This window comes from Cuculus canorus, chromosome 4 (genome assembly GCF_017976375.1).
Source record: "Cuculus canorus isolate bCucCan1 chromosome 4, bCucCan1.pri, whole genome shotgun sequence".
NCBI lineage: Eukaryota > Metazoa > Chordata > Aves > Cuculiformes > Cuculidae > Cuculus > Cuculus canorus.
The window spans coordinates 78,466,999-78,489,981 of NC_071404.1; the positions used below are offsets into that span (position 1 = coordinate 78,466,999).

Sequence of the window (22,983 nt, forward strand, 5' to 3'; positions counted from 1 at the left end):
GCTGCGAGCGCACAGTGCCGGCTCATGTCTTGCTTCTCATCAATCCGAGGAGCAGGGTGGCTGGATGTGTGCTGGAACAGGCAGCCTTTCAGCCTCCCTTGCCTTTGCTTCTCTGCACAGCTCTCATGCTGCTGCTTTCATTACCCACCAGTAACAGTACTTGGCCACTGCGGTTTTGAGATCACGTTCGTGGCCAGAAAAACAGTTTAGGATTGTTTTAGAGAAAGTTCTGCTAGTAATTTAGTAGATCAGAAACTAATGTTCCGCTCTACATCATAATGTACTGGTTTGACACGTGGCAGTACGAACGTACTTTCCTCGGTGTGAGCAGTAACTTGGGTCTTTCCAACCCTGGCGTTTGTTGTGCATGGAAAGAAGGTCCTGCATGGGCTGTTGGTTGCTGGTTGCTCAGCACGTGCAGTAGTAATAAGGCTGCTGGTTCAGAGGGAGCTCGAAGAACGTGTCAGCCCGTGCTGACGCCCGCCCCGGCTGCTGGGGACGCGGTGCTGGCGCCTGGGTCTCTTACTCAGTAGGTGATGGTGCTCAGGTGCCTTTAAAGCGCAGCCAAGTGTGCACAGATGAGTTTCTGTAAGAGTGAAGGAGGGCAAGTCCAGTGGATTCTGCCCTGTCTGTCGAAGGACGCATGCTCAGTCTATTATTACATTTTATTGTTGTTTATATTATTATTTTATTGCTGTTTTCATCCACGTTTTGCATTTAAAAAATAGACGTTGTCCAGCTCTAGTTGGACATGGAGATCCGAGAACACATCAAGTGTGCTCCTTTATGCTTCTCCAGCAAAGCTGTTCTGCCACACGTGCCGAAGGTAGTTGTGGAGCCTATTAAATGTGGAATTTATTACTTGCTGGTGGCATCTGTTGCGCCTGGGTCCCAACAGACGACTGCTGGCTGAAGTAGCCCTGCTTGGTTTGTGTCTCACTAAAACAGTTCCTAGAAAGGGAGGCATCTTGTTTGTCTCCAAGGAGAGTCTGCTTAATTGGAGAAGGAGAAACCCCACACTCCATTGTCCTGGAGGATGCCAGTGCTGTCCTCCAGCCACACTCCAGTTCCACATCACATCTGTTCAAGGAGCCCTGCAAACAGCTGTCTTTGCCAACGAAAATGTGGGAGATGCTCTGGGAGTTCTCGAATCCTTTAAATGGTCTTTGAAAACACTCTCCTCCCAGCGTCAAATATAAAATGCAATGTAGCGTTCTTAAACTCTTGACCTCAAAAATAACAAAGGAGGGTTGTCCTGAATAACTGAGAGTTGTGTGGGATGAGCATATCTTTGTGTGCAGCTGCAGGAGAGGGCAGAAGATCAGTCTAAGGCCAAGTCTTCCCTTAGTCTTGGCCGTATCAGCACACAGCATGCGGCTGGTCACTGATGTAACTGCTCCCGGTCTTGCAGCAGTGCTCGTGGCAAGGGTAGTCCAGTAGAACTCACTTCTCTCCTCTGTCTACTGCAGGGCGTTTTGGAGAGCTTTCTGGGCACAGCAGTCACCGGTGCGATATTTTGCCTTTTTGCTGGTCAGCCCCTCACCATTTTGAGCAGCACAGGACCTGTTCTTGTCTTCGAACGGCTTCTCTTTAATTTCAGCAAGTAAGTACACGGGGGAGAGAGGGGAGGAATGCCTCACGCTAATGAAATACCAGCTAGGGAATGAGATGGCTGGCGGTGGGGAAGGAGGGGATTTAGTGCGTGAAATGAAACATCTCTTTATTCCTTGTTGAGCTTTCAGTGCAATCACGCTGGGGATTTTCACAGGCACGCATGTCCCGCAGCACTGCCCGGTGTGGGGGTGCCTGTCTCCTCTTGGCAATCCTTGGCCAAGCCTGCCCTTGAGGAGTTTGCACTTGTGACAGTCTGTGTGCTGCTCCTCCCGAGCCGCTGCTCATCTGTTTCCTGTAGCAGCAAAGAAAGGAATCCAACTCTTGGAGATCTCCCTAACTGTGGGTCTCAAGGTTACCCAAAATTGTCCTTAAATCAGTTCTCATTTGAAAGAATCAGCGAAAGCACCTGTGATAGACACAGCTACCAGACACTGAGTGACCCCAGAATTCCTCAGTGGAGCTTCGCTGCGTTAAATTCATAGAATCATAGAATCATGGAATGGGTTAGGTTGGAAGGGACCTCAAAGTCCATCCAGTCCCACTGGTGCAGACACCTCCCACTGGATTGGGGGGCTCAAGGGCATGGGGTTTTTTTCCTTTGAACTGGTGTAAGGAGGTTCTGCTCCGTCCCTGCCGTGCTGACGGGGATGCAGTGACGATAGCTGGCACCCCAAGCTAAAGGGGGCTCATTCTGCAGGTGTTCTCATTTGCTATTCCCACCTCTGTGATGTTGGCGAAATATAATGTGAATCGCTGAAGGAATCGGCATGTTCAGTGGAGACTTTACATGTAGGACTACAAGTCATACCAAAACTGCCCCCATTCCCTCGCAGCCGTCCCTTCGCCGTCTGTGAGTTGTGAAAGCCCCGTGTCTCACCGCACAACCCCAAGAGCCTTTGGAGTGCAGGCGTTCCGAGGCTTTCTTGCAAAGCCCTCTCCTGCGATGTGGAATGGCTCTTTGGCCCTTGGTGGTTATTTTTAGAGGTCTATTGAATTATTAAGCTGGGCACGGCTGCAGGTTGCAGTAAGGCAGGAGACTGTGGTCTGTGTTTGGCTGTTTAATTGCGTCTCCTCCCTCGTTATGCTTAATCTATGTGGGAAGTTCGACAGAAAGAATTGAGAGCCTCTAATCCTGTCTATCGTGCGGTGAAGTCGTTCAGGGCACAGAGGTTCTGCTAAGACGAGCAGAGTATTTATGATCCCACACACACTGGACTTTTCCGGAGGGACGTGGTTTCACTTGGCACGCTCGGTAACGCTTGTGGCAGCGGGAGCCGGGGCCGGGCAGGGCAGGGTCGGAGCCTCCCGCTGCCTTGTCAGAGCTGATGTTCTTTTATCACCAGTATCGTTGGGTCCGAAGCCCAAACAGCCTCACCGTGTGCTCTGGCTGCTGTTAGATAGAGCTGCAGTCATGCCAAGCCAGGGAGAAGTTCATCTTGGAGTCGAGGGTGGCACAGAGGGGCAACCTGCACCTTCCAATGCAGTGTAGCCCCTCCTGCCTGGTGCCGGGACTGCCGCTCTCCTAGAATCAGAGAATCATGGAACAGGTTGGATTGGAAGGGACTTCAAAGCCCACCCAGTTCCACCTTCTGCCATAAGCAGGGACCCCTCCCTCCCCCTGGATCAGGGGCTCCAAGCCCCATCCAGCCTGGCCTGGAACCCCTCCAGGGATGGGGCAGCCACGGCTGCTCTGGGCAACCTGGGCCAGGGCCTCCCCACCCTCACAGCAAAACATTTCTTCCTAAGATCTCGTCTCAGTCCCCCCTCTTTCAGCTTCAAACTGTTCCCCTCATCCTGTCCCTGCCCTCCCTGATCCAGAGCCCCTCCCCAGCTTTCTTGGAGCCCCTTTCTGTTCTGGAGGCTGCTCTAAGCTCTCCTCAGAGCCTTCTCTTCTCCAGGCTGAGAAGCCCTCGCGTGGGCTGCCCCGTCCTGCCAAAGCAGAGGAGAGCGGATGGGCTCCGAGCCCCGCTCTTCCCCACACTGCAGCTCAGGCAGGGAGGGATGGAGGCCGGAAAAAGTTCTCCTTAACCCAGGGAGGGAAACTGGAAGCTGCTGAGTGGGGAGAGCTCCCAGCAGAGCAAGAAGGGGCACCTTTCTTTCCTTTCTTCAGATGGAGTAAATGTATAGAAGCAGGAATAGATATGCAGTAGCTGTTTGCATCTGGCAGGCAGGTCGAAGCCAAGGTACGGCATGTGAAAGGGAAAGAGGAAGGTGGGAAAACACTTTGCGCGGTCTGGGGAGGGAGAAGGTGGTTATTTTTAACCTGCGGAGGAGGTGGTGGTTATAAAAGCTATTGTCCTAACAAGCTGCTGGAGCAGAATGGCAGGTTTGTTAGAGGGGGCCTTTCTCACAAGGAAATTGGAATCAAGTACTGTGATTTTTCAATAACGTGTTTGTGGTTGTTCATATTCACAACACCCCGTTCCCTGCTGGGAGCAGAATTAGCAAGACTTCCCATGTACCGATTCATTTGAAGCTTGACTCCGTGTGCGTGCTCTCTCCAAGAGCCTCGCGTGCCCGGCCGTGCATCCGGCTCCGGGTGCCTGCAGGAGCGGCGTTTGCCGTGTCGCCAGCAGAGTGGGTCGATGCTGCAGGACTTGCAGAGTCCCTCCAGCTGCCCCTTGGGAAAGGAGTCTGGGTTTCCAAGCTGGAAGCAGCAGGAAGCGAGGCACTGGGCTCCCCAGGAAACAGGACCCCAGGCTTCTGCCTTCCATCCGCAGAGGAGGGCTGTGGGGAAGGGTTCCCCTCCGGAGACCATGGAACGATTAATCACAGCAACAGTTCTCAGCCTGTTGTATTGTGTGTGAGAAACGTCCTGTGCTGCTGGATTTGCTTTGAGGTTCAGAAAGGCTGCAGGACTTTGGGGGGTAAGAAAAGTGTAGTTGAAAACTTTTTGAAGCTCGGCAGTTCTGCCAGTTGTCTTCATGGAATCATGGGACCATCGAATGATCTGGGTCAGAAGGGACCCCAAAGCCCACCCAGTCCCACCCCCTGCCATGGGCAGGGACTCCTCCCACTGGCTCAGGGGCTCCAAGCCCCATCCAACCTGGCCTGGAACCCCTCCAGGGATGGGGCAGCCATGACTCAGTCTTCTCCACACTTGGCCAGATGGGTGGCAGCTCCTGCCCACGCAGGGTGGGGGGATGTGACAGCACACCGTGTCTGCCTGGAAGCAGTGTGAAAAACAAGAATGTGGAGATGCCAGGACATCATTTAGTAATACTGCATGGGGCTGGAGGGAGCCTGTCTGCCGTGAAGACTTTGCAGACGGTGGGACCAGGCTGTAGCCAGCACTGAGGCATCCAGTTTGGCCAAGTTGCAAGCATTGTACTAAGATGCTTTTCTTCTGTAATGTTTTAGAGCTGTGGGTGGTTATCTGGTGTACCCTGCGTCCTAAGGTGTCTCGAGACTGCTTTTGCTGCTTTTTATTTAAGGGCAGGCTCCCAAGGAGAAACATTCAGTTTTTCTTACAAAACTTGATGTGAGGATGGGGAGGCCGTGGCCCACATCACCCAGAGCGGCCGTGGCTGCCCCATCCCCGGAGGTGTTCCAGGCCAGGTTGGATGGGCCTTGGAGCCCCTGAGCCAGTGGGAGGCGTCCCTGCCCGTGACAGCATGTGGGACTGGGTGGGCTTTGAGGTCCCTTCCAATCCAAACCATTCCATGGTTCTGCCATCCCAGCTATTAAACTGCGCCGTGGACGGTTACGGAGTTGGCTGGCTGCAAACAGAGAGCTGACCCCAATATTTTCCTTTCCTATCTCATTGCAGAGACAATGATTTTGACTACCTGGAGTTTCGCCTCTGGATTGGGCTTTGGTCAGCCTTCCAGTGTCTCATTCTGGTCGCTACCGATGCCAGCTTCCTAGTCAAGTACTTCACGCGCTTCACCGAGGAAGGCTTCTCCTCCCTCATTAGCTTCATCTTCATTTACGACGCTTTCAAGAAGATGATCAAGCTGGCAGATCATTATCCCATCAACTCAGAGTTCAAGGTGGACTACATCACGCATTACTCTTGTGCCTGTGAACCAGTAGATCCAGGTAAGAGGGGTTTAATTGCCTCTTCCTGTTGCACATAGAAGATGGCATTGGTTTTTCCTTTTCCTACAGGGCAGATAATGGACGGGGAGGTTAGCCCTTCTTTATCAGTTGTCTTCAGATATCCTATCTTAGCCTTATTTTGAAACTGAGGAGTGAATTTCACCCTGTGTGCCCACCAGAATGTCTCTATAGCTGACGACTCACACGAGCATCACCACCAGTGGAGAAGCTGTCTCTCTGCCCTCCTCCCCTGCATCCTTTGCAGCTCTTAATTCTGCGTGGCATTCATCTGAGGAGTGTGTGAAGGGGCAGAAGTGGTGGCCACGTCACTACCGTGGTGCTCAGGTCGCTCCTTGTATCTGCTGTGCCATTTCGTCAAGTGCCAGAGCTGGATTTATTCAAGGTGTTACCCAAACATGGGTGGTTTTCCACCTCCTGGCTGTGTGTTTGAGTGGAAAAGCACACACAGTTCCTCACTAGAGCGGAAGGGAAGTGTGTCCGGCAGTTGGGTCTGACACCAGAACGTGGGCACGAGGCAGGTAGAGCCAGCATACCCGTATCGATCTGGCAACACAACCAGGAACAAAGGATTACGAAACCCAAATACAAACAGAAATACAGCGGCTCGTACCATTGGGGAAGCTGTGGCCACTCCTGGGGTCCTTCAAACAATGAGGAGTGAGTAAGAAACTTGGTTTGTGCTCAAAGTAAACTTCAGGTTATCTCGAATTGCCTGTCGAACAGGAAAAGCTTTTGGTTGCTCCTGGCTGCCTCTGCGCAAAGGCGTTGGATGCTTAGGAGCCGCGTGCCTGTGTTAGTTCTTCGCTGCAGGATCTTTGCAAGCACTTGGGTGTTGGGCCGGTTCTGCTTCCATCTGCATGGCAGCATGGTTTTGTTGGAGTTAGGAGCATGGGGAATGGTCAGTGCTGAACTGAAAGTCTCCACTTCCCATCTGAACGCCCGCGGCACAGACCCGGTGCCCTGGGCAGGTGTGGCGGTACAGCTGGAGCATGTAGAGGAAACAGGGGGTGTGGCAGAACCCACGTCTTATTTCCGATGAGATTTGTGCCCAGAAATACAGTGCTGGGCTTTGCCTTTGGGGGACGATAGGCAGGGGTGGTTTGATAAAGTTCACCAACCCTCACTGCCAAGCTTCTCCTTTCACCTTCTCCCAAGTGACAAGCGATAGGACAAGAGAAATGGCCTCAAGTTGCACCAGCGCAGGTTTGGATTGAATGTTAAGGAAGAATGCTTTACTGACAGAGTGGAGAAGCCCTGGCAGAGGCTGCCCAGGGCAGCGGTGGAGTCTCCATCCCTGGAGGGGTTCAAAAACCACATGGATGTGGCACTTAGCTCCATTTTTCAAGTGATGAATGCTTTTAAGTCATTCTAGAACAACACTTTGTCTCACGTTACTTGAGCACAGAGGTTGCAAACAGTTTGATGGAGTCAAATGATTTAATAGTTGAAGTTTGCTTTCCTTCCCAGCTGTTTTGTCACCACGCTCACAGTGTTGCTTTGCTTTCCCCTCTTACAGTTAATAGTTCATTCTTGAACAGGACGGCAGCGCCGTTGGCGGATGAGCTGCTCTCTTCCCCGGCTGAGATGGTAAGTGCCGCTGGTGAGGATTGTATGGGCTGTGGGGTCGGGCAGTGCCGTGCGTTGCGGCTGCGCTGTGCCAGTAGATCGGAAATGATCACCTGAAGAAAACCCTCACGGCAACGCTCCCTTGTTGTCTGTGGCATCGCATAAACGTGACACAGCTCCTTTTGACACATTAACTTCATCCTCCACGGGTTTCTCGCACAGAATCCTGCACTACTTGGTATTAATCACTTGCCAGTGGCGGCCGCTGTCTTGCAGCCTGATCTGATTGACGGCCAAGCTCAGGCTTTGTTTCTAGAAAGGGCCCGGAGGGAGATTTTCTGCTGGTGTTGATCTGAGAGATCATAGAATCCCTAGATTAGAGAAGACCTTCGAAATCATCAAGTCCAACTGTACCTGTCCACTGCTAAACCATATCCCTAAGCTGTTTGAGGTCTGGTGTTGCTCACAGCGAACGAGCAGTGGGAAGTGGGTGTAGAGGTGGTCTCAGGCCACTCTGGCTTCTCTGTGTGGTTTCCAACATTGCCTTTCCACTGGGGAAAACGCAAAGCGTGCCTGGCAGCCCATAGCGAGGGCGAAGATCTCCCTCTTCTCTCCGAGGTGCAGGCTGTCCCTTCTGTCTGCGCACAAGCACAGGGTCTTAGCCTCTGCACCGTGTCTTCCTTTTCCTCCCGGTGTTCTTCCCGACACTGTCCCCGCTCCTGTGCTCCGTGGGCGGCTCGCGCACAGCTCTAAGGCAATGTTCTCTCTGCGTGTGCAGTCCAACTCCACCGTCGACTGGTCATCGCTGACAACCAAGGAGTGCTTGAAATACGGAGGGCAGCTTGTGGGCAACAACTGTGACTACGTCCCTGACATCACCCTCATGTCTTTCATCCTCTTTTTCGGCACTTACACCTGCTCCATGGCCCTGAAGAAATTCAAGACCAGTCGCTATTTTCCAACCACGGTGAGTATCTCCTTTCACCCTAGAGGTCTGGTTCTGTACTCTGTCAGAGTTCAAAGCTCGGCCTGCCTTTCGGTGTAGCTGTCACACAGGGAAGAGTGCTTTGCAGGGGAGCCGGCATGCCCTGGCTGAGAGAAAACTGTGGAACTGGTTAACCAAGGTATGTCTGGGATCGCTTGGCTGTCACGCTCGCAGTGTTTCTGGGTAGGGCAGCAGAAGAGACAAAATGAGCCCTAAGCTGTTGTGGGAATCAGAGAATCCTGGAATGGTTTGAGTCAGAGGGGACCCCAAAGCCCATCCCGTCCCACCCCCTGCCATGGGCAGGGACCCCTCCCACTGGCTCAGGGGCTCCGAGCCCCATCCAGCCTGGCCTGGAACCCCTCCAGGGATGGGGCAGCCACGGCTGCTCTGGGCACCCTGGGCCAGGGCCTCCCCACCCTCACAGCAAAACATTTCTCCCAAAGATCTTGTCTCAGTCTCTTCTAGCTTCAAACTATTCTCGCTCGTCCTCTCCCTGCTCTCCCTGATCCAGAGCCCCTCCCCAGCTTTCCTGGAGCCCCTTTCAGCCCTGGAAGCTGCTCTAAGGTCCTCCCGATGTGGGATGTGACAGGGATTTTCAAAGCAACACTTCCAAGCTGAGATATGCACTTAGCAGCCTTAAGAAATCAGAAAGTCCTTGATGCCGATTTAGTTCCGCTGCCGTTTTCAGTGTGACATCCACCTCTTTGTGTGATTTGCAGGCTCTGGCATAGGACGCGTGGCCGCTCTGCAGCCACAGGGGCTGTGGAAGCTCATGTCAGACGTCTCCCCCTCCCTTTTTAAAGTTGCGACACACAGGGATTTATCCTGCCTGGATGTTTATTGTTCTGCCGCGTTACAACTGAACCTCTATTATTTTTAATAAAAAGGAAACAAATTCCATCTGAGCTGGAATGCGGCTCAATTTCTCTGTAACCACGTGAACCCAGGAAGGAACAGCAGCTCTGGAAGGATCACCCGGGTACCAGCGAGCACAGTGGCTCCTGCCCAGTTAGATTTTGAGGTCTGACCAGTGGCAGCTTCAAGTGTTAGTGTTCCAGTGACTTCAGGCGAGTTGTTCTCCTGGGGCATGGAGAGGGTTTAGCTGAGAAGCCTGGTTGGTTTTCCTGTCCGTTCAGGGCCGTTTATTACTTAAAGAGAAAGCAGAGTAATCTCTGCCAGTCACACAGAACATCTCATCAGCCATGGAAGTTTGCATCTTCCCAGCTTCCAAAGGGAAGTTTGGGTTCCATTGGTGTAAAGTACCATTCCTTCCCTTTCTCATTTTATTTTTTAACCTGCATTACAAAATCAGTGCTATTAAAAGTCAGAGTCTGGGGATAAAGCAGTATTTTTTGTTAAAGACACCTTAAGAGTCCTGTGATAACACGAGAACTCCACTTGTCAAAAAATGCAGTGTCTGCAGAGAGAAACACGGACATGTGAACCCTGAAGAGTCAGAGATCAGGAGGCAAACAGAGGGAGACAATATGTTATATGTCTAAAATAGTCACTTTTTTTTGGTTGATTGTTCAATATCTGGTGATATTGGAAGCCCATCCTGAAAAGCCTCTTGAGGCCCTGCTGCAGGGGAGCGAGGTCTCCACTCCAGTGGTTGTTGGCTGCTGTCAGCCTAACGTCAGTGAGGCTACCTTGGAGGATACAAGTGGGAGTTTCTTACAAAAGCAGTTTTCTTATTTTTAATTAGGCTTGTTTCCATACTTCCATTTAGGTTTGATTGCTTGGCTTTCAGATGCCACAGTAAGGAACCAAGGCACTATTAAAGGGCAAACTGGGGTTGCGTAGTGCTAACAGCTGTTCTATCCACTTCTGTTTCAGGCCCGGAAGCTCATCAGTGACTTTGCCATTATCTTGTCCATCTTGATTTTCTGTGGGATTGATGCCCTGGTAGGTGTGGACACACCAAAACTCATCGTGCCAAGTGAATTCAAGGTATGTCGTTGTCAGCTTGCTCGGTGTCCTCTGGAAGGGGTTCCTTTTTCCACCCATCTGCCCTGTATGACTCGCCCTCAGCACAGGAAAGCAGTCTCCTGTCTGGAAAGGGCTGTTTTACTCAGATGATCCTTTTCATGAGCATCCTTTTGGCTACCTGGTTTATCTCCTCCATACTTTCAGTCTTTTATTGCTTTTAATGGGAAGGGTGGAATTGTCAAACCTCAAACGTCTCCCTGTAGCCCCATCTCCAGCAGTACAAGTGTATTTTGGATATCGTCATTCCCAGATTGTGCCTCTCATTGCACCTTTCTTTTCCTTGCCCTTAAAAGCCAACCAGTCCCGAGAGGGGTTGGTTTATCCCGCCGTTTGGAGGGAACCCGTGGTGGGTGTACCTGGCAGCAGCCATCCCTGCGCTGCTGGTGACCATCCTCATCTTCATGGACCAACAAATCACAGCCGTCATCGTCAACAGGAAGGAGCACAAGCTCAAGGTGAGTGCTTTGTGCAGAGCTGCTTTTTCTGTGTTGCAGGAGGGCCTGCGGCAGCCTTGATGCCACGTCGGAACCATCATCGATGATGTTAAACAGCAGTGCTTATTTGGTTAATTGCAGTAGAGTTTTTGCCAGGAAAGCCTCTGATTCGGTTGAACTTCTTGACCGTTGCACGCACGGCGTTTGCCTTCCTCCCAGAGCAAGAACCCTGCACGGTGCCAACTCACAATGTCTCGGTCAGGAAGGACTTAGTGATTTTGATTGGCTTCACCATCGTGAGGCCTGAAGCATTCCCACATGAGAAGCTTTAGGCCTGCTCCTCCCTTTTCCTTCGCAAACAGGTCCCGTGCCAGGAGCGGTCAGGTTTCACAAACCCAGCCAGCTGCCCCTTCCCTCCTAGGGGAAGGGAAGGAGTTAGACCCATCACGTCCTGCCCACTGCTCCTCGGGCAAAGATGAGTCTAGAGCCAGGAGAAAGTAGAACAGCCCTGCTTGGAGAGGCACAATTTTTGTTTAAAGCCCCTTTTCATGTCAGTATAAACCCAAAAGTTTCTTAAAAGCTTTCACTCTTTTGATCTTTCCTTGCAAGAGCTTCACTCTCTGACTGTAAACGTTTGAGAATGGCAGAGAGAACTTCAGTGTAGGCTCCTCAGAGCCTATCTGGTAAGAATGCTGCTGTCAGCAACGTCCAGCTGCCCTCTTAGCCGTGTTGTCCCTGCCACTCTGCTGGTGGTAGCAGTACTGGTCTACCTTAGTAAGGGGACGGGTGAAGCTCGGCATCTACCAGCCTCGACCCCAGAGATGTCGTTTCCCTTGACTCTGCAAGACTCTGCCGTTTGGAAAATGAGGGAAGAAAGAAGGCGCGTGTCTATCCACAAGCATGAGGTTATTCACTTGTCCGCTTCACTTGTCCATCTGGCGCGCTCTGCTTTGCCGGTAGGAGATGAGAAATCATGGAATTAAAAAGAGTCAGAAACTGGGGAGAAAAGTTGCTGTCTGGACGTAGACACTACCAAACCTGTTCATTAGAACAAGTCCCCAGCTCTGAGGTTAAGGAACACCTAGGAAGGGTGGGTTGCTTTCCAGTGAGGATGCTTGGCAGATGTTCTTGCTGGCATTTTCTTAAATGAGGCATTTGGGAAGATGGTTTGGGGCAGCAGAAGGCTGCCTGGTGCGCAAAACCATTGGGTTTTGGCACTGCTGGAGCTTCCAAATGACCCTTTGCTTCACAAACTCCTAGTTCTCTAGCAAAACTAGTCCCAGGCTCAGGTCCAGCTAACTCAAACCTCTGCTCTAGCATCAGATATCTCATTTGCCTCCTACCACCTTCCTGACTGTAAGACATGGGCCTATTCCCTGTCATCTGGTGCTGTTTTCAAGGAGAGCAAGTTGCTTTGTGATTGTGGTCAGCTTTCTTCTTGCGCTTCTGTTCTGGACCGTAAGGGATACTTTATTAACCACAGAATGATGGAATGGTTTGGGTTGGAAGGGACCCCAAAGCCCATCCAGTTCCACGCCCTGCCATGGGCAGGGACACCTCCCACGGGATCAGGGGCTCCAAGCTCCATCCAACCTGGTGCATCAACATGGCAAGGAAAACAGTGGTGGCCAGAGTGGGGCCATCAGGTCATGCGCGGATCTGCAGAGCGCCTGGTTTGGGGAGCTCAGGCTTGTGGTGGAGACACGCTGTGAGCTTGGAAGTGCCTTCCCTCTCAGGAGCTCTGCTTTAACCTGAGATGGGACCTGATTTTAACTAGCACAGCCCTGCGTTATTGCATCCAGGCCCAAACCTCTCTCACCTTATAACAACGGGCAAAGTTCCTCTGTGTCTGACAAGGCCCTGTGTCACTGTGTTTGTCATGTAAGACCATCGTTGGTGGATGTGCCCAGCCACTGGCACTACAGGGTCCCTTTGTGTCGCAGCCATCCCGGAGCGGGCACGGCCCAGCGGTGTGGCTCTCAGCCCCTCCAAAGGTTCTGTGGCGCTGGGGTGATGGCAGGACCCCGCTTGCCGTGGGTATGGCCCTGGCGTTGGCAGGCTCTACGGAGCCATGAGAGACAGCAATAAAGCTGAAGAGATTTGGGACATTCCAAGGGCATAGCCGTGGTTGGACGTTATTTAAAGAAGAGCTTTTGTATCCCCTGACCTGTAGCAGCCGAGGACATAGTAATGTTTTTAAAATAAACTCTCCAGACCGATGCTATGCAGTTTTTTCGTGCCTGGAGCGTTTTTTCTTTCCCTGTACCATCAGTTCTATTGAAAAATATTAAATTCCTTTAAAAGAAGACTCCCTTCCTGCTACGGGACACGATTCAAGTGGCCTCACTCGTGACAGGGAAGACTCCCTCCAAACAGAGTTTGTTGCGTGCAGCGCTGAGTCCTGGCTGATGGTCTTGTGGGGCTGGTTTGAAAGAAAACCCTCAGAGCATGGCTTTGCTCTCTGGATCTGGGCACATCTATTCGGTACTTTCCGGCATCTTCCTTGGAAGGCCAATCCTTGACGTGGTCTTGGGTTTAGGTCTGTCTTCTGCACCTAACTAAACAGGCGTATCATTTTCCTAATCGCTAGAAGAGCATATTCAGTGTTCTTCCCCCATGGAGAAGAGGCCCCTCATCTCTTCAGCTTGTAGGCACTGGATGAGCTGTCAACACTGGCCGCACATTTTTAGTAACAAAGCATAAACACTCCAGCCAAGTGCTGTTTAATATCAAAAAATGTATTTCCTGCTTCCTTTGTTACTGCTGTGAGCACACGCTGTCGTTTCGCTGGGGGTTCTCGAGTCCCATCCTGCTCCTCTGCACCAAGAACCATCTCTGCATACAAAATCTCCTTCAGGCTGAAGGCAGGACGGGTGTTTTTCTGCTAAAGCGTCGGCGGGGCGTCGCTGGGTGCCCGTCCCGGCGCTGCGGGCCGGCCAAGGCAAGCAACGCCTGGATGAGGAACACAAAGAGTACTGTTCAAGGCTGTTGCTTTCCCTTCTGGGTCAACAAGTAGGTCTGGATCATTTGTTCTTTCCAATAAAATCAAATAGGACGGGATTAGAAAAAGGTTAATCTGCTTTAGAATAGCAAACCCTTGAGGTTTCGCTGGTGTTTTTCCGAAGATCCCTTTCTTTGGTGGCTCTTTTGTTCCTTCACTTCTTCTCTTGGCACTTGTGGCTGGTGGATTTACTGTATTACTCCATTAAAGGATTAAAAACTAGAAGATAAGAGGTCTTTCCAAAGAAATAAAGACTGAGGGCAGCTTTCTCCTTTCGATAGGGTGTGAGCCCATCAGCTTGTGGCTTTCTGCAGGAGAGGGGTTGGGTGCTGAGGGAAACTCCTCCAGCCCAGGCACGACCAGCAGGGCTTCAGGCTAAGAAGTCCTGACTGTGAGATCCCACAGCTGCTCCCTGTCCTAAATACAGGGGCTTGGATCTCGTGCTGAGACGGCAAACGTCACCTTTAGGCAGGCCCCGTATTTCTGAATTTCTGCTTCATTAGGCCATTGCGTTGGCCATTAGGCCAACGGCTGCCTCAACCCCAGATTAGACTTTGGGCTGGATTTAAGGGGTGGTTTGGGTGTTTAAAGCTCTGTGCACATCCAGGCTGTTCCTTACACTGACGCAGGATGTCTTGGTGCACAAAGGTACTGATCTTGGCCTCCCACCACGTCAAAAGGTGTCCTGTGCGCTCGGAGCAGAGGAGCAGGACAAAAGCCTTGTACCGTCACATGCTGCTCTCCTGCTTTGCAGCCAATCTCTGTCCCCTCGCTCTCCCCAAACTCTCGCTGCCGTAACTGCCTCGTGCTGTGAGAAGGAGCTGTTATGTTTGTGTGCACAGCGGGCGGTGGGATGGTGCTGGGCTTTGGACTTCTCATCACTGTTAACCTCATTATGAAAATGGAAACCTATCCCTAAACACAGCCCATCCCAGTGGGGTTTCATCCTTGTTCTGTAAGAGGCAGCGCAGAGCTCCCTCAGAATGCTATGGCCAAGGTCTGTCCGTGTGTTTATGCATATAAACCAGAGAGGGAGGTAGATTGTGATGCTGGGGGAGATGCTGTGTGTTTGGTGTGCCTCTGCCCCGGGCCAGAGCCCTGGCTGTTGTCTAGGTGTTTAGAATAACCAAGCTGAAGGCTGTCTGTCTCCCTTTGCAGAAAGGTGCTGGATACCATCTGGATTTATTCTGGGTGGCCGTTCTGATGATCATCTGCTCCTTTATGGGTCTGCCCTGGTACGTCGCTGCTACCGTCATCTCCATCGCTCATATTGACAGCTTGAAGATGGAGACGGAAACCTCAGCCCCCGGAGAACAGCCCAAGTTTTTGGGAGTGAGGTATGTCAGACAGAAAGGCTTTAATCGGCTTGTTTGCCTGCGAGGATCAGCTCATGCTATAAATGGTCTTGTTTGGAGCAGGACACGTGCAGAGCTTCAGGAGGAATAGCTCTGAGATTTGCTATAAATCTTCAGATGAGCTGGGCTTCCTTATGGCTTTTTTTGTCCGCAGGGAGTGTATCCAGTTAGAAGTTTCTCTGGCATGTCCCTTTTGCAAATACTCTCTCTCGAAAAGGAAGAAAAGCGTTGAACTGTAGATGGGGAGAGCCTGTGCGAACGGGTGGGAGAAAGGGGAGGAGAGGCAGGAAGCATCACACTGGGGCTTAGAGCATTTCTTGGTCTGCTTCGGAGTCACCCCAAAATGCAGAAAGCCTTACGGAGCGAGCTGTGGTGTCTATGGGACGCTGCAAAGTTGTCAGGAAGAATTTTGTGCTGCTTTCTTATTTCCCAACCCAGCGGTGAGATTTAGCAGCCCAGCTCTCTGGCACTTCACACAATTATGGAATGGTTTATGCTGGAAAGGGACCCCAAAGCCCACCCAGTCCCACCCCCTGCCACGGGCAGGGACCCCTCCCACTGGATCAGGGGCTCCAAGCCCCATCCAACCTGGCCTGGAACCCCTCCAGGGATGGGGCAGCCACGGCTGCTCTGGGCAACCTGGGCCAGGGCCTCGCTACTGTCACATTAAGTCCCTTTTGGCCAAATCCTGTGTGTCACCTCTGAAGTTTATTTGCCACAGGTTTCCAGTGTTTGAGAAAGGAGATCAGTTCACCGCAGGTTTCTTTATCCGTGGAAATCAGGTGTTCATTAGTGAACATAATGTTAAAAACCATAAACCTGTCATGCCTGGAGTGATGAGGTGGAGCGATATTCTCTGTGTTTGGGCGCCTTTACCAAGTGGGTTGAAGTGCTTTTAAGATCCTGGAGTTGTTTATGTTACAAGAGACCTTTCAAAGGAGCACTTATGGAAATTAGGGCGCTTGTTTAGGCAGCTAAACAGAACTGACTTGCAATCCCCTGATATGTGACTGGTGGAAGTATTTTTGGGTGTACGAGCGGCTGTGGGCGCCGCTGAGGGCAAAGGCTCAGCATCCCCCAGAGACCAGGACCGCACGTCCAAACGTTGGAGTGCTACAAGCAGGACTCCAAATACGCTGCTAATTTAAGAGTGTGGAAAGCTAATGATTTATTGCTGGTTTGCACGCTATAAATACTGCCGCGCAGAGAATTTGGATTGCTGGTTAACGGTTTCAAGTGTTTAACGTGTAAACACAGCCCTTGCTCAGTAGCAGCGCTCTGTTGATCCACAAACAACGGAGCTAAGGCCACGTACAACAACTGATCTGGTGTTTGAAAGCAGAGGTGTGTGAGGCTTGGCCACCAGCAAGAGTCCTGCCTGGGGCCTTGGCTTGTCATCTGCTTTGAAAACGTGGCCGCAGGACTGAGTTGTCTGGCGTCGTGTTGGGTTTGAGTCCTCTGAGAGAGACTAAAAGCAGAGTGAAAGCTGTAGCCATCCTGCTCACCCCGTGATTTTGTTTCAGGGAGCAGAGAGTCACGGGATTCATCGTTTTCATTCTGACCGGTGTGTCCGTCTTTATGGCTCCCATCCTAAAGGTAAGCGCGTCGCCTCGGCTGCGTCCCTCTGCTCACACAGCGAGCGGGCGGCCAGCGCCACAGAACTGTCGGCCTGGTTTTATCTTCCCCAAAAAAAGGAGATTAGTGAGAATTATTAGTGCAGTTTTACCCTTCTGTGGAAGCTTAAATACCATCCATGTGGAAGGAAAAAATAAGATCGTGGTAGTGTGTCAGATGGTGATAAAGTTTGAGGCTGGGGGTCTCGCAGGCAGGGGTTTTTTTGTTTCAAGATTTTTTTCTTTTATATGTGCATAAAGTTATGTTTCCTTCTGTTTTGCACTCTTATCCTTCTGCTGTACATGTGTTTTGTGGAAAATACATTGTGGATAAAGCTTGAGAGCTGCTGGTGGCGTGAAGAAAGGGTGATGGGCCACGCAGTAGAGATGCTCTGTAGAAGACACAGGTTAACAGATGTAAAAGTAGTTTTAAAAGCACATTTGCGTTTATTCCAATGTGCTCACATCTTGACGGGCGTACCTGAAGAAGATCCTTGGTGCTTACCCACTGCGGGTGTGCACGGCCCACGCAGAGGAGGGGGTTGTGTTGAGAGAGAACGCGCAGGACTGGTGGCCATGAGCAGAGCCTGTGGCTGGTGGGACAAGTCCATGGGTACAGTTTTGGCCAAAGCTCTTTGGTGCCATTGCAGTTGCCGTAGTGGAGCTGTGCCCTGCCTGGTGGGGCTGCCCAGGCCACTCCTCCCCAGCACGGGGCTCCCGCAGCCCGCCTCCTTTGGTTAAAAAAGCCAATTGAACAATCGATCTGTGCTCCTAGGCCGGATCCTCCTAAACCAGCACATCCCATGTCACTCAAAAGTGACACCCAGCACCACGGAAGAAGTGTTTCTGGAGGAAGCAGTGCAAATGAATGTGATTTCTTAATCTCCTGGTCTTGTTTTCATGTGAGCGTAGCCGGGGCTCTGGACAGGCGTGCTGCTGATGTACCGTTTAACGTAGGTAGGTTTCTGTTTTCCAAGAGCTGAAGTCCTTTGGCGCATAAGCACAGAGAAGCACACCCTTAGTGGATCATCAGATGTAGAATCAAACTGGAAAACCTGCTGCTCCGTGTCTCGTGGAGGATACTGCCCTCTCCAGGAAGGATGGTTTCGGTGGCGCTGAGTGCAGGTGTGGTGTACGGCAGGAGATGCCGGATGAGAAGTCCCTCTCCGTGGTGGTACGAGCAGAAGATGTCCAAACAGTAACGTTCGTGCTGAAACCGTGGCACTGTGCATCGTCGCTCCGTGGTGAGCAGACCGGTGCCTGGAGAAGCGTTTCTGGAGGAGGCAAATGAGTTTTTGGCCATGAGGAAGTTGGAAGCCATGAGAGCTGTGAGGCACAGTTAGACGTGAGCCTGAAGGGGCCGAGGCCGGCAGACAGCAGCGGTGCTGCCTGTGTGTGAAGTGGAGAACATGGCTTTATGAAGTCAGCACGTTCCTGTTCTCGATTCTAAGGCTGTTTTTGCAGCTAGCAAATCTTTGTGTCTTGGTAACAGCTTCCTCCTCTGCGCAAACAGGCATTTCCGTGCCTGTAGTTTAATGCCTGATTGTAATAATTCTGTTTGTTACTGGACGTGACCTTTCCCTGCAAGATCTCTATTCCACTGGGGTCCGTTATTTCCCCTGTTATTGCTTCATTCATTAATGAGTTGTGCTTCCCCTACAAATGCATAAGGGGAAGGTCCTCGTGGGAGGACGCCTGAGGATACATCGGCACGCTCCTCGCCCACGTGCCAGCGAGAAGGACCTGGCGGCGTTTCAGGACCTTTAGCAGACTCCGGTGGCAGGGTCTCCTGCTCGAGAGAACGGCCTTGCTAAACGTGTTGCAGAACATTGAGGTCTTCTCACGCCGGCGGCAGATGGAACGGTAACGACTCCGAATTCAATTCAACAGAGGAGCCGCAGAATCATCTCTTTTGGGTTTTCTTGTGGTGTTTGTGGTTCTTTTGAACGCCGCTGCTGTTCCTGCTCGGTTATAACCGATCTCCACGGAGATGTCCCGGGTCCCACTAGGAGAACACCAGGCACGTTCCTATAAATACATCTCCAGCTCTGTTGGCCAGCAGCAGGTTTGCTCGGAGCGCCCGAGCCAGCAACCCCATCGTCAGGGAGTGCTTTGCCAGAAGAAAATCTTCCCAGCTGAAAGTGCTGATTGCCGCTCTGCGGGAGAACGTCCTGAAGCTTCTCCGAGGGACGAGTTACAGGATTAATTTTCGTAGAATGGTGAAACAATATTTGGACGTTTCTCCTTATTTTTGAGAAACAGAATAAAGGGAAAGGAAAGAGAGTGATGGAAAGGAACCAGAAAGCTAAATGCTGAAAGCCTCCTGCCCAACTTGCCAGAGAACAGACTGTCTTGTCTCCTCTAACCCCTCAGATCCAGTGAGGCCTTTGGATCCCTTGGACACTCACAGCTCCATGAACCACACACTGACTCCCTGTCTCTCCCCGCATGTTGAAATCAGGCTGCGGAAAGATAAAAAAACGGGCTTTTAGTGTGAAACGTCAATGCAGCTCACTCAAGGAAGCAAATAAACCCATTAGGATAAACTAGAGTCCTAGAATCACAGAATCCTGGAATGGTTTGACTTGGAATCACAGAATCGTAGAATCCCTAGGTTGGAAAAGACCTTTGAGATTGAGTCCAACCATCCCTGTCCATTGCTAAATCAAATCCCTAAACACTTCATCTGCCCATCTGATTAAATGTCTCCAGGGATGGGGACTCCACCACCTCCCTGGGCAGCCTCTGCCACTGCCTGAGAACCCTTTCCATGAAGAATTTTTTCCTAATGTCCAATCTGAGCCTCCCCTGATGCAGCTTGAGGCCATTTGCCCTTGTCCTGTCGCCTGTCCCTTGGGAGAAGAGGGCAGCTCCCGCCTCTCTACATCCTCCTTTCAGGCAGTTGTAGAGAGTGATGAGGTCTCCCCTCAGCCTCCTCTTCTCCAGGCTAAGCAGCCCCAGGTCCCTCAGCCGCTCCTATAACCCTGTTCTCCATCCCCTTCCCCAGCTCCCTTCCCTTCTCTGGATGTGCTCCAGCCCCTCAAGGTCTTTCTTGTAGTGAGGGGCCCAGAATTCAACCCAGGATTCGAGGTGTGGTCTCACCAGCGCCGAGTCCAGGGGCACAATTGCCTCCCTGGAAGAGACCTTAAAGATCACCCAGTTCTAACCAAGAAATTAGCAGTCGAGAAGCTCGCAGAAGGTGACAGGGAAAGGGAAAGGGGGAAATGTAAGCAGGGAAGCTGTGATCTCGGGTGGCACGTGGCCAGGTGACTTGTGTGCTCGTGCCCCAGGTGAAGCCCACACACTCGGGATCGAGGCCTCTGAGATATGTGCCGGCACTGTGCATTCCGACCCAGTAAACGATGACTGGTGTGATGGGGAATACTGTAAAGCCCTATTTGTTGCCTCTTTGATGAGCTCCATGCGCAGGGTGGAAGGCAAACATTCTGTCGGCGGCGATGCTGGCGGTGAGTGTGCGGGAGCCTCGGCTGCTCTGCGGCTGCCGTTCAGTGGCAGCCGCCCGTCATTGCACGAAGGCTTTCCCTTGGTGACCGCCACAGAGCTCTTTCCGTCCTCTTGGAGTTCAAATACACCACACAAAGGCTGCTATTCAGCTCCTGCCTGTGGATTGTGCCCGACTATTGCCATTCCCGTCACGCCGTGCTGGCTGCGCACAGTGGGGCTGTGGGGCTGAGGAGCGCTTCCCCGTCTCGGCAGCCGCGCGGTGGCTTTTGCCACAGAGGAAAGCGCTGGGCTCCAGGTCGGAAGCACAGGTAGTTGTTGTGTACGTCATTACCATTCTCCTTCCTCGCTTCCGAAGGAAGGTGTCCCTGATGGCAGGACCGGTGATGGAGGAATGGGCAGCGCTTAGCGCTTGAGGAAGCAGAAGTTGATGTTTGAAAGGACAGCCCCTGGCAGGGAAGGACTTAACTCAAGGTCCTGTAATTGTGAATAGTTATGGATTTGCGTGAGCGAAAGGTGGAGGGGTCGGAGATTTGTTGGCCTGACTGTCATTGCTGAGGTGGGATTTGACACTTTCCAGATGGATTTTCACACTTGGACTTATCACGGCATCATGCTGCCTTTTCTTCTTCGCTGCCTTTTCTTCTTCTCTGCCTTCTGCTTCTCATCTCACCAGAAACCAAGAGGTGGAGGTTTGAAGCTGACCAGGGCACGGCTTACCCTGCCTCTTCCTTAGTTTGCTGACGGACTGGCACTGGCTGCCTCCATTCCCTTTGATTCTAGGAAAGGTGTCCAGGGCCCAGGGAAGGGGGGAAGCCCAGGGCTCTTTGGCCCCTGTCCTTCTCCTCAACCCTCCAATGACTGCAAAAATGTTCTTGCAGCTCTCAAGACACGGGCAAAGGATTGCTCGCTCTATTACTCTGCCATATCCAGTCATGGGGGCAATTTGAGTTGATCACAAGCCAGGAATTATGTCCCTCCTGTGAGTTAACGGTGCATTGTGTATGAGGAGGTCATTCACTCACTTTCTCCTGCTCTTCCCTGCAGTTCATTCCCATGCCTGTGCTCTACGGCGTCTTCCTCTACATGGGAGTCGCATCCCTCAACGGCGTGCAGGTGAGTCCCTCCGACGGCCGGGAGCAGGCTCTTCTCCAGAGGATGGTGATCATTAACCAGCGTGGGGTTCCTTTCACAACTGGCCTTTCTCTTCTTCCCTGCCTCCTTTTCCTTCTCCAGACACACGGGAAGGGTGGGAAGTGTTGACAGATTGCTCCAAGGGGAGCAGCCTGCTCGGCAGGGAGCGGCCAGGCGTTGCGGGGTGCTCAGTGAAGACCTGGGGTCCATCATCCCACCCCAGCTCCGCGTTGCCGAGGGCAGCGTATGCCTGCTGAACCTGGTTCCCTCGGTTCGGGGTGTCTGGCAGGCCGAAGGGAAGATGATTTATGGCAGCGGGGTTATTCCGCGGTGTTAACGAGCAGGAACGTTGCTGTTTGCCAGGGAAGGGAAGCCAAGCCCCACGCTTTGTCGTAGAGGAAATATTACGTAAGGAGCCTTTCTCACAGCGCCATGTCTGTAATTGGCCTTAGGAAGCTGGAAGGGGTTTTGTTGCTTTCTGGCACCCTATTAATTGTGGCCTTTCTTTATAGCACTTGGTTGTGCTCTGACAGGAAAAGACTGCCTGTTCTGTGCGCACCATGAGAATTTCCTTGGGTGTTCTCTAACGGCTCTGGCTTTCATTCCATCTCGTCAGGGGACAGCGAGGGGATTGTAATGCTCACCCTGGGGTTGGTTCTCCTGGAGGGAATTTGCCCGGCTTCCTGGCCCAGGTGGCCGGGGGACTGGACAGTTTGTTTTCTCCCAATCAAGGATGTTTTTCACTCAATGAGACATCCTGATTTTGGGTTAATTCCAAGTCCATCCGGTCCAGCACGGGGCAAGGGAGGCTGCCGGAAAAGCCGTCCATCTTCCTCACTGTTGGGTTAGGTGCCTTCCTGTCCCTCGTGACGCAGTGTCTGCCATCACCTCTGTTGACCTCTGCTCCTGATATCTTCGGGGCAAAACGCGTTGGTGTTAAACGCTGGCTGTCCTTCCTTGTCGGGAGCGGGGCAGGGCAGGTGCCAGCAGTGCCCCAGAGCTGGGAGATGACCGTGGTTTGGGCATTCCCCTTCTTTGCTCTATTTTGCGGGTAACAAAGTGCTTCCTTCAAGAGAAAGTTCCCTGTGTCCACAGCCGCAGCTGATCAGGCCCGTTCTTTTGAAGCCAGCAGAGCCATTTCTGCTCGCACTTTCCTTCCTTGATTTACACATTGATCACCAGAGCTCATGCAGCGCTGCTCCTTCAAGTAGAGGCACCTCAAGGATGTGCTTTGAGCGATGCTTCGCTCCCGTGTCTCTGTTCAGTTGCCCAATTTAGTGCAGACCCAGAGCCTTCCCCTGACACAGCTGAGTTAACACGTTCGGCCCTCTCTGCTTTAAGCCCACGTCCACCAGGATAGCGAAGATGGGTTTTCTACCGAGTCCCTTTTGTGGAAGGGACATGAGTCGATTCAAGGTCACGCTTCATGGTGGTTTAGTGCTTTGGCATGTCTCTTCTGTATCCGGGGTTTCACGACATCTCTTTCTTTTCCTTTCCAGTTCATGGATCGTCTGAAGCTGCTCTTGATGCCTCTAAAGCACCAGCCTGACTTTATCTACCTGCGCCACGTCCCGCTGCGCAGGGTCCATCTCTTCACCTTCCTGCAGGTGGTGTGCCTGGCCCTCCTCTGGATCCTCAAGTCGACCGTGGCTGCTATCATATTCCCTGTCATGGTAGGTGACCTTCTCCTTCACAGCCCTCTCAGCTCACCCGGTCCAACCCTCAGCCCAGCCCCGCCGTGCCTGCTAAACCGTGTCCCCAGGTGCCA

At 52.1% G+C, this 22,983-nt stretch overlaps 1 protein-coding gene across 10 annotated transcripts in view; it reads left to right on the forward strand.

Moving 5' to 3' along the window:
- The window catches only part of SLC4A4 (solute carrier family 4 member 4), a 199,524-nt gene that overhangs the window by 165,979 nt on the left and 10,562 nt on the right, over positions 1–22,983 (forward strand). For all 10 annotated transcript variants that reach the window (XM_054065581.1, XM_054065583.1, XM_054065584.1 and 7 more), the window contains 10 exons: positions 1,470–1,603; positions 5,384–5,655; positions 7,193–7,263; positions 8,021–8,209; positions 10,064–10,177; positions 10,510–10,671; positions 14,810–14,988; positions 16,530–16,602; positions 21,129–21,197; positions 22,715–22,888. In XM_054065581.1, the coding sequence (XP_053921556.1) occupies positions 1,470–1,603; positions 5,384–5,655; positions 7,193–7,263; positions 8,021–8,209; positions 10,064–10,177; positions 10,510–10,671; positions 14,810–14,988; positions 16,530–16,602; positions 21,129–21,197; positions 22,715–22,888 (1,437 nt within the window). The remainder of the gene's footprint in view (positions 1–1,469; positions 1,604–5,383; positions 5,656–7,192; positions 7,264–8,020; positions 8,210–10,063; positions 10,178–10,509; positions 10,672–14,809; positions 14,989–16,529; positions 16,603–21,128; positions 21,198–22,714; positions 22,889–22,983) is intronic.